The following is a 12,410-nucleotide window of genomic DNA, read 5'->3' as shown; positions in this document are numbered from 1 at the left end:
CAGTGACCCCTGACTCAAGGCAGGTTCCCTTCCATTCTCATAAATAAAGACAATGCAGAAATTTTGTGTGTTTAACATAGTATTTTATTTAAAAATGAAGCCTGGCCAACAAACCCCCAATTGGGGCCAAGCCCCCATCTGGCCACAACCACTCCTGCATTCCCACTTCCCCAGACCCTAGCTCTGAGCCTATCAAACACTGGAACCCCCTGCCCTGAGCCCCTCACGTACCCCAACCCAAATTCCTGCACCCTCACATCCACGAGCCTGTCACTTGTTTAGTATCCCAACACTGCCCAGCCTGGAGCTCCCTCCCCGAGCCAGCGTCCCCTTCTCCACCTCCTCCTGCATCCAGATTTCCTCCCAGAGCTTGCACCTCTCACCCCTTCCCTCACCCAAATCCCTCATTCCCACCCCAGAGACTGCACGTCCTGTCTCAACCCAGTGAGGGTCCGGCTAGACTGCTGGAGTTTTTCAGGATTCTGGAGATATCCCAGAAAAATTCTTCTGCATCCAGGGTTGCGTTTGTTCTTCCGCTTTTTTAGTGGAAGAGCAAACATGCTCTTTTGGTCACCCCTATATTCCTCTTTCCACGAGGAATAAGGGGGCTTCCAAAAAAAGGGTTTTTTTTTCTGACATTTGGTCCAGTCTAGAGAGGCCAAATGTTGGAAAAACCTCTTCCTACAGAAGAATTTTTTTAAAAAAAGCAGCGGTATAAGAATTGGGGATAGCAAGTGATGGAGATGAGGAGAATAGAGAGGGCGGGGCTTCAAGGAAGGGGCGGGGCGGTAGATCTTGGCTTGGTCTGTCATTTAAAAAGTGTTCTTGGGTGTAAAAAGGTTGGAGACCACTGGTCTAGACAGTACTGGGTCCTGCATGAGGGCAGAGGACTGGACTCGATGACCTCTCGAGGTCCCTTCTAGTCCTAGTATTCTATGATTTTAACAAGACCTGAAAAAATATAAAATATATCTAAAACATAATCTATAATAATAAATAATTATGACTTTCTGATAAAAGTACATTTTCTTTCGTGGCCCTGAAAGCTATCAGTTTCCATTTGTGCGGCCCTAGGTAGGCTTCAAGTTTGACACGCCTGTTGTAGAACCTAAGAGTCATCAGGGTGCAGGACTGTCTCAACCACGCTTCCTTTTCCTCTGTTCTTCCTGAGATGCCTCATGTGCTGGAGGATCCAGAGCTTTGGCGGGGGACTTTCTGAACCAGAGTAATTTACTAAGAGGGCCTTCCAGCCACTTTGCCCAGTGCACATGCTATTGTGCACAGAGCGCAAAGGAGATTTTTCAGCACCCAAGAATCCTCTTTGGAGGGAAGCTGGGACACTTCATTACTGAGCTCCCTGTCTGGGGCTTTCTTTATTTTAAAATACAGACGAGCTCAAAGATAAATGTCACAATGCCAGTTCACGGCATGAAGGGGCGAAACTCCACTACACAAGCCCAGGCAGTACAGTGCAGAGTTCTATGGCTTCATACATCACAGTTGTACAAATGCACACTCACAAAGTGTGTTCCTGGCAAATTATCCTTCTCAGCTGCAGTCCCAGGGACACAACCACACACTGTTGCTTCTTGATAACTGTTTTCCTTTCCCATTAGAAATCTAAGCAAGAGATTGACGAAGAGGGACCAGCACTATCCCAGAAGGAGGGAATTGGTGGCAATGTCAAGCTGTGCTGCCTGCAGCCCCTGCTGGAAGTGACAATCCGAGAAGCTGAAGCTCAGCCCTTTGAAGTGCTCATGCAGTTCCTGTACACGGATAAAATAAAATACCCACGCAAAGGTAGGGCAGCTGGAGGAAGGTAGTGTGCAAGCCAAACCTGGCCCATAGAGACCTTTTTAAAAAAATAATGAAAATTGAATACTAACAATTTGAGAGTAAATATTTCTATTTATCAGCTGTGCAATCACTGCTGGAATTCTGTGTCCAGCTCTTGTCCTCAGCTCAAGAAGGATGTTAAAAAATCAGGAATGATTCAGAAAAGAAATCCTAAAGTTATTAAAGGATTAGAAAATATGCTTTGTTGTCAGAGACTCAAGGACGTCATTCTATTTATCTTAACAAAGAGAAGGTTAAGTGACTTGATTGCAGTCTGTGAGTCTTACATAGGAGAAAGTATTTAATAGTCTTCAGTCTACCTGAGAAAGATAAAACATAATGCAATGGCTGGATGTTGAAGCTACACAAATTCAGACAGGAATGTAAGGCAATAGATTTTTAGTAGTGAAAGTCATTAACAATGAATCACTGACCATTTAAAAATCAAGATTGAATGTTTTGCTAAAAATCTCCTTTAGGAGCTACTCTGGAGAAGCTCTGTGATCTGTGTTAAACAGGAGATAAAACAAATGATAATATTGCTAATCTCCCTTGGTTCTCGTACCCTAATTACTCAAGATGACACCAGAAATTGGTTTGAGAACATTTCTGACCTCTCTAGATATCTCTGAAGAATCTTCTATTAGCAAGTTCTCTAGAGCTATGTAATGGCACTGTTTCCCTTTGTGATGTACAGGTCATGTGCAAGATGTACTACTTATCATGGACGTATACAAATTAGCCCTGAATTTCAAGCTCTCACGACTGGAACAGCTCTGCCTCCAGTATATAGAAGCATCTGTAGATCTGCAGAATGTGCTCATTGTGTGTGAAAATGCTAACAAGCTTCAGCTGGATCAGCTAAAGGTAAACACTGAATTTTGCTAACAAGATTACTGATAAGAATTAGAACTCAGGGTAGCCAATGTAGCTATTGACTCGTGGACTAAACTTAAGTTGTTTTGTCAGTTTCAAGGCTTTTACGGTGAATTTGAAATTGGAGGCAGCAACTTAAATGTCCAGCTGAGGCTCAGCGTCAGCATTAAATTAGAGTCTCTTCCTCTACCTTTAAGGCCTGCTCTATATTACAGAGTTTGGTCAACCTAGGCCAGCTCATGTTGACCTAGCTCTGTAAGTATCTATACTAAATGTAGCGCCCATCAAAGTAAGTCACCCAATACAGCAATGTAATAACTCCGCTTCTGTGAAAGGGGTAGGTCAGTGTAGTTGGGGTGATGCAGTTTCCTTGTAGACACTGCATTACTTATATTGCCTGTTGGGTGTCAGCCCTGGAGCTAGGGAGGTGAGCCCCCCAGTGCACCACACAGTTAAATCGGTGGAAACACTCCTGGTGAATAGATACATCACTGACAGAAGGAACATAATGTGGATATGAACCACCACCAATGTTCCCTCTAACATTTTCAACCTTTGGACAGGTTGAATTTTCTTATGTGCAACACAAATATTAAGGTAAAGTGTGAATGTGCACCACCAATACAATCGATAAACCTATATATAAATATATGTATATATTTAGACTCTTAGCAGGCTCCCTTCCTGCCCCACCACCCACACTGCTGAAAGCAGCCACATGCTGGAGCCATGTGCATCTCTGCAAGGCCTGTGTCCCTTGGAGGGGTGGGGAGGTATGCGTGTGCTGTTTCTGCCCCTCAGCACAATCCAGTGGAAGCTGCCTGGGCTGTGCGTGTGGATACAGGCAACTCACAGAGTCCCCTTTCCCCCATGAAGTGTACCATGTAGATGCACACATGCTGGCCCCAGCCTCTTTGAGAGGTTTGGGGAGGCATGGCAGACAGGAAGCCTGCTTAAGAAGCCCATCTGGGCTGCTGCTTGGGAGTCACCTAGACCAGTGTTTCTCAACCAGTGGTACAAGTACCCTTAGGGGTACTCGAGATTAGTCTGGGGGGTACATCAACACAACTGAAATTGGGAGAAAACTGAATTTTTGTTTTAAGTTTTAGAGCACTTTATTAATTTGTACTTTTTACACCGAAAAGTTTCATTCGCCCGCCCAGGTATGATTAAGTTGTTTAAACAAATGTGTTGCAATGGTAGAAAAAAAAATTGTGTGTCTGAAAACTGTAGGTATTGGGGGTACTTTTTTTTTAAGGGGTACTTTATAAGAAAAGGTTAAGAAACACTGACCTAGACTAAACACCTTCTCGTCAGAGCCTGCACCTTACTCCCCAGCGCCTGCACCCCAACTCCCTGCCCTGGGTCACAACCCAACCCCCTGCATCTCTTATTACACCTCTACCCACGTCACAACTCCCTCCCAGACCTGCACCCTGCTCCCAGGTCAGAATCTGCTCCTGCACCCAAACCCCACACTCTCTCCACTGATATAATAGAAAAATGTGCCCTTTGACCATTAGCAAATTCTTGTAGTGTTCCCCCCCCCCATCAATAATTATTACCTACTTCAGTCTAGAAGGTGCATGGTTCTGCCCTTATTGCAGAAGAATAGATTTGATGACCTCTTGAAGTCTGTTCCAGTCCTGTTTCTGTGATTCTTACCACCCTAGACAGCTACATGATCGAAATGGACAGAATTCATAATTTCATAGATGACTTTGTTTCACAGTGATAATAACAACAGAGGTGTTACTACTTTTCAAGGGGAGGTATTGTTGCAGCAGTGCATAAGATGTATATACAGATGCACCTTGCATCACATTCACCCGTGCTCATGAAAGCCCATTCCACCAGTGCAGAGACAGTGTTTTCAACTTTTCTATGAAACATCCCTATTTCAAAGTTTGCAGGGTTTGGTAGGTATAAGGTGACTGCTTGATAGTCATTAGAAGTGGAATCTATGTGAACAGTCGTGTAAAGAAGAATGAACAGTTATTTACCTTGTAGTAACTGTGGTTCTTTGAGGTGTGTTGTTCAAGGTATGTCTAGACTGCAGAGTTTTTCTGGGATACCAGAGGTGTCCTGGAAAAGCTCTGCTGCATCCAAAGAATGCATCTGCTTTTTCAAAAAAAAAAATCGGAAAAGCAGATGCATTTTTTCGGCATCCCTGTAAACCTCGTTTTACAAGGAAGAAGGGATGTTCCGGAAGTGGCTTTTTTTCTGACATTTGGCCCAGTGTAGGCGGGCAAATTGTCGGAAAAGCCTCTTTCTGATAAAACTTTGTAGTCTAAACACAGTCTCACATGGCTTACACCACCCACTTCCTCTCCCGTATCTACTGTTTCCTTCTCTTCTAGGATTTTGTTTTGGTGAAGGAGGTGATGGTTGGGCCTGCTCTGGCCTTTGTGGATACGTGTAAACTGCAATAAAAGTGTATATTTTACACCTGATTTGGGCTCATGGGGCTATAAAATTGCAGGGTAGAAGTTTGGACCTGGTCTGCAGCCTGAGCCTGAATGTCTACCCTGCCATTCTTAGTTCTGCAGCGGAAACCCCCAAATCCCAAGTCAGTTGACCCAGGCTATGAGACTCAGTGCTGTGGGTTTATCATTGCATTATGGACATGCTGTGCCTCCTTCAGGACGAGGCATGAAAATATCCAGCATACAGATGCAGCCCTAGTGCATACTGTTGGCCAAAAAAATCAAATACACATAAAGTGCATCTGCCACAGAAGTGAAATCTAGATGGATAACACATCTTTAAGAATGTCAGTTACTGTAAGATGATTCTTTATACACAAATGAAAATGTTATGCTTCTGATGTAAAGGGTTAGAAAAAGATGTCAAATATAGCATGATTTGAGCGATTGCATGATTGTGTAATGTTAGCTTGTCATAACACATAAGCTTAAGTAGGGAGAAACAAGGTTTTGCATTCAGCCGTAATGGGCATTTCATTCTGAGTGCTTAATTTTATGCATATTTATTGTTGCATTGAAAACAACTTATTGCATTTAATATCAGTAAGAATAACAAAGGTCCTGCTATCACATGATACTGTTTTTTCAGGTTCTGGTAAAAATCATCTAGTTTTCTTGTTAATACTATCAAAAGTCTTCTGTGGGATTTTGGATGGATGCTTTGCAATGCTTTTTCTTCTGTTCTGTTTATAATTATAAAGTTTTCTCAAGTGAAACTTTTTCACTTTTTAAGGAACACTGCCTGAACTTTGTGGTTAAAGAGTCACATTTTAATCAGGTAATAATGATGAAGGAATTTGAGCACCTTTCCCCACCCCTGATAGTGGAGATAGTACGAAGAAAACAGCAACCTCCTGTTCGAACACATTCCGATCAGCCTCTGGACATTGGTAATGTGTTTTTGTTCCTGAACTAATAATCAATTTATTTCCTTGAGCTTGTAATATGAGGAGTCTTGTCTACACCCAGGAGTAGCTGACTGCTCGTCATTGATTGCTCCGTCAGTCTAGTGGCATGCCTTTTAGGTACATACAAGGACCTGTTAATATTTATTTAGTTAGTTAATAGAAACAGACCTGATGACAGTGATTCACATTTCTAACTTTCGGGCTCTATTGTTTCTACTCACTGTATCTGATACTGAATCATGACACAGCTCCAGGTGATGCAAAACACTGTGTCTCTACCAAGTTAGAAGTACAACCTGGTTGTGCATTTAAGGCCAGCTCAAGGGCCTCCAGGCCCCACTAAATTAAGAATGAAATGCAAATTCACTTCTTTGCATTATCCTTTCCTCCAGGTTTAAATTCTCCCATGCTCATGTGGTGCTTCTGTGTTTAAATACATACACTGATGGAAAGCCATTATGTCCCTAGAAAGACTCTTCCTGATACCTAGTGACATGGTGTGCCACAGCTGGGAGCCCTCTGCTAAAATATTGTTTGCCCCAGTGCATCCATTATTCCCCTGCTTTCCATTAGCTTGTAGAACATGGATCAAGACAAGGCATGAGTCATTGTCAGTACCCCCAGTTGACCAAGACAGTTTTGGTTCCCGAACCTCCTACTGGTGTCATACTACCCTTCTATCAGTATCCATTCATTTCCCAGTCTTTTGACCCAGGAGAGGAACAGGATCAAGCATCCCATCCCTGAGATGTTTCATCTTTCAGTTTGGTTTTTGGATGGCTATCACCACTAGAACTTTGTGGCTCAGAAGCTGTACAAAATGCAGGACAATGTAGCACTTTAAAGTGCTACATTGTCCTGCATTTTGCTTCAGCTACCCCAGACTAACACGGCTACATTTCTATCACTATTCTAGAAGCTGTACAGACCATCCTCTTATCTGCAGAGGACAGCATTGATTAGAAAATCTCCCAAACTATTTGTGTCCAAAGTCAGGCTATCTCCTCTGAGGTTCTCTGCATGGACCTCAGATTGTATCTTACTCTGTTGTCAGTTGTGTCCATTTCCTCCACTCCACACAGGGTGAGCCCAAACATTGTCTGTAGTTTGAGGGCATGTCTTTGGTTAACATATAAAGCAGCTGTATGGATTTCCATTCATATGTCTAAGTCATTTTGTTTTAGTAGAGGACTCTGCTGTTGACACATCCTTTGGTCAGTAGTCCTTCATGCCGCTCTACCACCAGCAACCTCACACACTTTTTTTCTTGAACACTGCTTGTCGGTATTACTTATTAGTCACCCACTGTGAAATACACATAGGGACCAGCACTTAGAGAAGAGGAAGTTATTTACCTTACAGATTATTTGAGATTTGTGGTCCCTATCTGTATCTCACTACCCACCCTCCTTCCCCTCTTCTTTGGACCTTGATTATATTCAGGTACAAAAGGAACTGGAGAGGTGGTTGGTGTGCTTCATTTTTTTATCTTCTTGAGTGAAGGCCCAAGGAATATAAGGGTGCATGTGTGGGCCAGTGGGCATTTTCTTCAAAATTCTGACTCTGGGAGCATGGAATATATGTGTATCACAAAGATACCCCACATCTCAGAAAGAGCCTCTTGTGGCACTGAGAATGTGATGAAGTTCCTACCTATCAATAACTCCCTTGATCCCACGGGAAAACGTATGCAGATGTGGCTCAACCATGTATTAACTTTAAAGCAGCTGTTTACCTGAAATGTGTTTTCTCTTTAATCATTGCTCTGTATTACCTCTGTCAGGAACATCTTTGATTCAGGATATGAAAGCTTATCTAGAAGGAGCTGGAATTGAATTTTGTGATATCATCCTGCTATTAGATGGCCACCCAAGACCGGCACATAAGGCAATTCTGGCAGCCCGTTCTAGGTGTGTACACTCTAATCCGTCACTTACTGAAACTTAGAAACTTTTCAAAAAGTCATCATTTACTAGAGTGGTAACAGATGTCGTGGGTACCAGTACCACAGATTGCTTCTTGGATCGGCTTGTTTTGAAGCACACAATACACTTCTCTCCTTTAGGCTTCTCTTCACTGAGATGTGAGTAACAGACAGGATTTTCCCCCCAGAAATTAAATATAATTGAGCCAGTAAGCAACATTGACTAAAATGTTAATGAGTTTGTCATCAAAATCTTAATTGAATGATAAAGTCTGTATCCTACCACAGTTTCAAAAAGAAGCAAATAATCATGCATAGAACTACTGTCATAAGAATGGCCATACTGAGTCAGATCAAAGGTCCATCTAGCCCAATATTCTGTCTGCTGACAATGGTCAGTACCAGATGTCCCAGAGAGAGGCAGGATCCCTCTCCTGTCACCCATTTCCACACAAACAGAGGCACCATTCCTACCCATCCTGGCTAATAGCCATTGATAGCCCTAACCTCCATGAATCTATCTAACTCTTTTTTGAACCCTGTTAAAGTCCTTGTCTTCACCACATCCTCTGGCAAGGAGTTCCACATCTTGACTGTGTGCTGAGTGAAATTAAGTTATTATTGTCATTAAGTGAAAAGGAGCAAGTGTTTATTCTACGGCCTCTGCAAGCAATCTCATGTCCCTTTAAATTGCTTGCTGCTCTCTGCTCAGAACACTGGGGAGGAAGGGTGAAGGCTTTGCATGCTGCCCCTGCTTCCCAGCAAAATCTGTCAGCTTCCTTTGGCCAGTTGTGTGCTTCAAAACAAGTTGCTGAGAATGGAGCACCTACAGGGACATCTCTTGAGGAAGAAGTGAGAGTTAGTTACCTGTGCAGTAACTGAGGTTCTTTGAGGTGAGTGTTCCTGTGGATGTTCCACTACCCACCCTCCTCCCCTCTACTGTGGAGTTATGTCTCTGCGGAAGAAGGAGACCTGAGGGCTTCAAGTCTTCCACATGGCACTTTAAATGAAGGGGAGGGTTATGAGGTGCACCCCATGCACACATGACCCAGAGGGACATTGCTGCAGAAATCTCTGTACCAAGGCACAGGGATGCACCAATGCCTAGAATGGAGCATCCACAGAGGTGCTCATCTTGAAGAACATCAGTTCTTCTTCGAGTGGCCCCGGGGGTGCTCCACTCCTGGTGTCGGGGCCCGTCCTGGCGCCGCGAATCGGAGAGCTATCAGAATGTTCGTGCCTTTGATGTGTTGGCCGCAGACCGGCCTCGCTCAGTTCCTCTCATCCGCCCCTGGTTGCAGACGGAGCTCCCTTTCTGTCAGTTTCAGTTTCAATCATTCTCTTCAAAAGTCTTCACAATTGTAAATAGTTCAGAGCCTTTCATCAGCTACTTCTTTCTTCAATAGTTTCTAGTTGTTCAAAAGAAAAAAAAAAAACTTTTCCTCAGACGTTTCAGGCAAGCCATTGCCGCTACCTGTCTTTAAAAAAAAAAAGAGAGAGAGAGAGAGAGAGAGAACCGCCTCGGTTCAACAAAGTAAGGGGACAGACGGAGGAGAGATAGCAGCTGGTCAGTTTCTCTCTCCCGGCTACTTTCAGCGATGCCAGCATCCCCCTGGTTTAAGAAATGCTCCATCTGTAGGGAAGCCATGCCGGTGTCAGACGGACATGACTCCTGTGTCAGGTGCTTGGGTCACACACATGTCCCCTAGAAATGCATCCACTGCAGTAAACTAACTACAAGAGCAAGAAGGGATCGGGACCTGCGCCTGAAACTGATCCTGTATGGCAAGGCACTGGAGTCTGATGCCGTTCCCGCCTGTGGGACAGCAATCCATAAATGGCGGGCAATGTCTCCTGGGACAGCCATTACAAAGAAAAAGAAGGAGTCCCCAACTCGATCTCTGCCGGTGACCAGCAACACAAGATGCCTTGAAAAATCATCTGGGGCAACTACTCCAGGATATCAACAGGCTCCCAAAGCAAGAAGATCGCCTGAGCCAGGGCTGAGAGCGCAAGTGGCATCGGCACCGACAGCAGCACAAAAGCCAGCACCACTAAGGGCTGCTCAAGTGGCACCAGCTGCAGCAGGGTTAACCCCCTCAGTGCCAAATCTGCAAGTCTTGCCCGCGGCACCACCAGCATCGTGCGATATGCCGGCACCATCAGCACCGCCCCCATGTGGAGTCTCTTCTGCACCGTAGCCACGTTTGGCCGCAGGCTCTCCAGCAGCATGTGAAATTGACAAGGCTTCCCTGCCTTGCAAAGCTGCGGAAAAGGAAACTTACAGAGCATTATCTCCCTCGCCTACCTTCTCTCCGGGACCATCTCCTTCTCCACCCAGGTACCGACGGCACCGAGACTATAGCCTTTCTCCTACTTACCAAATACTTAAAAGACCCACACATGAGGATGCTGTCTGTATAGAAACAAGTTCTCATTCACCCAGAAGGTCGCCAAGGCGTAGATCATCTAGACGATCACTGCGGTGGGTCTACTATATCCACAGTTCGAGATCCTCCAGATGCTGTTCTCCAGCACGGTCCGAACAATACTATGGGCACTACTACAGGGCTGACTGATTGTCCCCACCCTGGGCATGCTATCCTATCTTATAGGGGCTCGTCATGTACCCACCCATCACCCAGTGCACAATACTTACCTGAGTGTCCACAGCAGTTGCTCTCGCCGCCCCCATTGGAAAACTTGACCGTCCATTAAGAACAGTTGGAACCAGAAGAGGGCCAATTGTTCGAAGCAAAAGATCCTCAACCGCACATTTCCCCAACCGACTGTTCCTCTTCTTCACCTGATGAGGCAATGATTCCAGACTACGCCTCTCCATTGGATGACCTGAAGCAATTCACACAGGAAATACAATTAATGGATGTTCCCATCAAAAAACATCATCTCTTGAAGAATCTGTGACAATAACAGTGAGCAAAAATCACCCTTCCTAATGAGGCAATCATGGAAGTGGCAGACGAAATATGGAAGACCCCTACATCACCTGCCACAACAAGTATGAAGGTCGACAGGAAATATTTTGTGCCTGCCAAAGGGTTGGATTTCCTTTTCAATCACCCCCAACCCAATTCCCTTGTAGTTGATGCGGCGCAGCGCAGAGCTAAAGCACCTCAATACAGAAACACATTGCAAGACAAAGACAATAAGAAACTAGATGTTTTTGGTAGAAAAGTTTACTCTTCGGTTACATTATTATGATGTATTGCAAACTATTTGACCCATCTCTCTAACCACAATTTTGATAATTATTCAAAGTTTACGGAACTACTACAACATCTTCCTGATGCCAAGAAACCCTTACTGAAGGCCATAGTCCAAGAGAGAGATATATCCTCTAATACTACTTTGCAGATGGCTATGGATGTTGCTGACACAGCTGCATGGGCCACAGCTGTGGGAGTCGTGATGAGACGGTCTTCCTGGTTATCCTCTTCAGGAGCTCCGCGGGAGCTTCAGAATAAAGTTGAAGACCTACCTTTTGATAAGCAAAAACTCTTCGCTAGTAACACTGACGAAGTTCTCCATTCTGGCAAGGACTCCCGTACCACTTTACATACACTGGGAATGAACACAGCTCCCTATAGGCACAAATGGTACTATCCCTATCAACGAAGGTATGATTATACATTTAATAAGAATCAACCACGTACCCAAAAAAAACAGTGCTTCCGACAGCGTCCTCACTGTAAATGATCCCAGACAAAACGCTCATCCAATCAACCTGCACCAAAGCAGCAAATTTGACTTCCCCATCGAGGATGCAAACACGACTCCTACATTCAACGTACCACAAAATTCTCTCCACCTTTTTCACCATCGCCTAAAGCAGTACCACCATAATTGGTCCAATATCACCTCGGACAAGTGGATACTGGAAGTGGTACAATCTGGTCTCTCCATCCCCTTTCTATCCATTCCTCCTACCACCTTTTCAGGGACACCTCTCACGAGCATCTGCTAAAGCAAGAAGTTCAGCATCTTCTGAACATCGGTACAATAGAGAAGGTACCAAGGCAGTTTTAGGGGAAAGGATTTTATTCCTGATACTTCCTTACCCCCAAAAAAACAGGAGGATGGAGACCCATTTTGGACCTACGCAAGTTAAATCGCTATCTCAGGGAACATCGCTTCAAGATGGTGCCCTTAAATGCCATCATTCCATCGTTGAACAAGGGAGACTGGTTTGCAGTCCTCGACCTGCAGAACACCTACTTCCACATAGCAATCCATGTGGCACACAGGCGTTTTCTCCGTTTCCAACTAGGTCAGGAACATTTCTAGTACAGAGTACAGCCTTTCTGCTTGGCAAGTGCACCCAGAGTTTTCACCAAAACCCTAGCGGTAGTGTCTGTCCAC

The 12,410-nt window shown here is 44.5% G+C and overlaps 1 protein-coding gene across 1 annotated transcript in view; it reads left to right on the top strand.

The window, feature by feature from the left end:
- LZTR1 (leucine zipper like post translational regulator 1) overlaps window positions 1-12,410 on the top strand; it is a 118,201-nt gene that overhangs the window by 73,022 nt on the left and 32,769 nt on the right. The window contains exons 14-17 of the mRNA XM_075910554.1: window positions 1,617-1,800; window positions 2,534-2,703; window positions 5,932-6,088; window positions 7,890-8,016. Of these exons, the coding sequence (XP_075766669.1) occupies window positions 1,617-1,800; window positions 2,534-2,703; window positions 5,932-6,088; window positions 7,890-8,016 (638 nt within the window). The remainder of the gene's footprint in view (window positions 1-1,616; window positions 1,801-2,533; window positions 2,704-5,931; window positions 6,089-7,889; window positions 8,017-12,410) is intronic.

This window comes from Pelodiscus sinensis, chromosome 27 (assembly GCF_049634645.1).
Source record: "Pelodiscus sinensis isolate JC-2024 chromosome 27, ASM4963464v1, whole genome shotgun sequence".
Taxonomy (NCBI): Eukaryota; Metazoa; Chordata; order Testudines; family Trionychidae; genus Pelodiscus; species Pelodiscus sinensis.
Note: the sequence above shows the minus strand (reverse complement) of the source record. Positions and strands in the feature narration are given on the sequence as shown.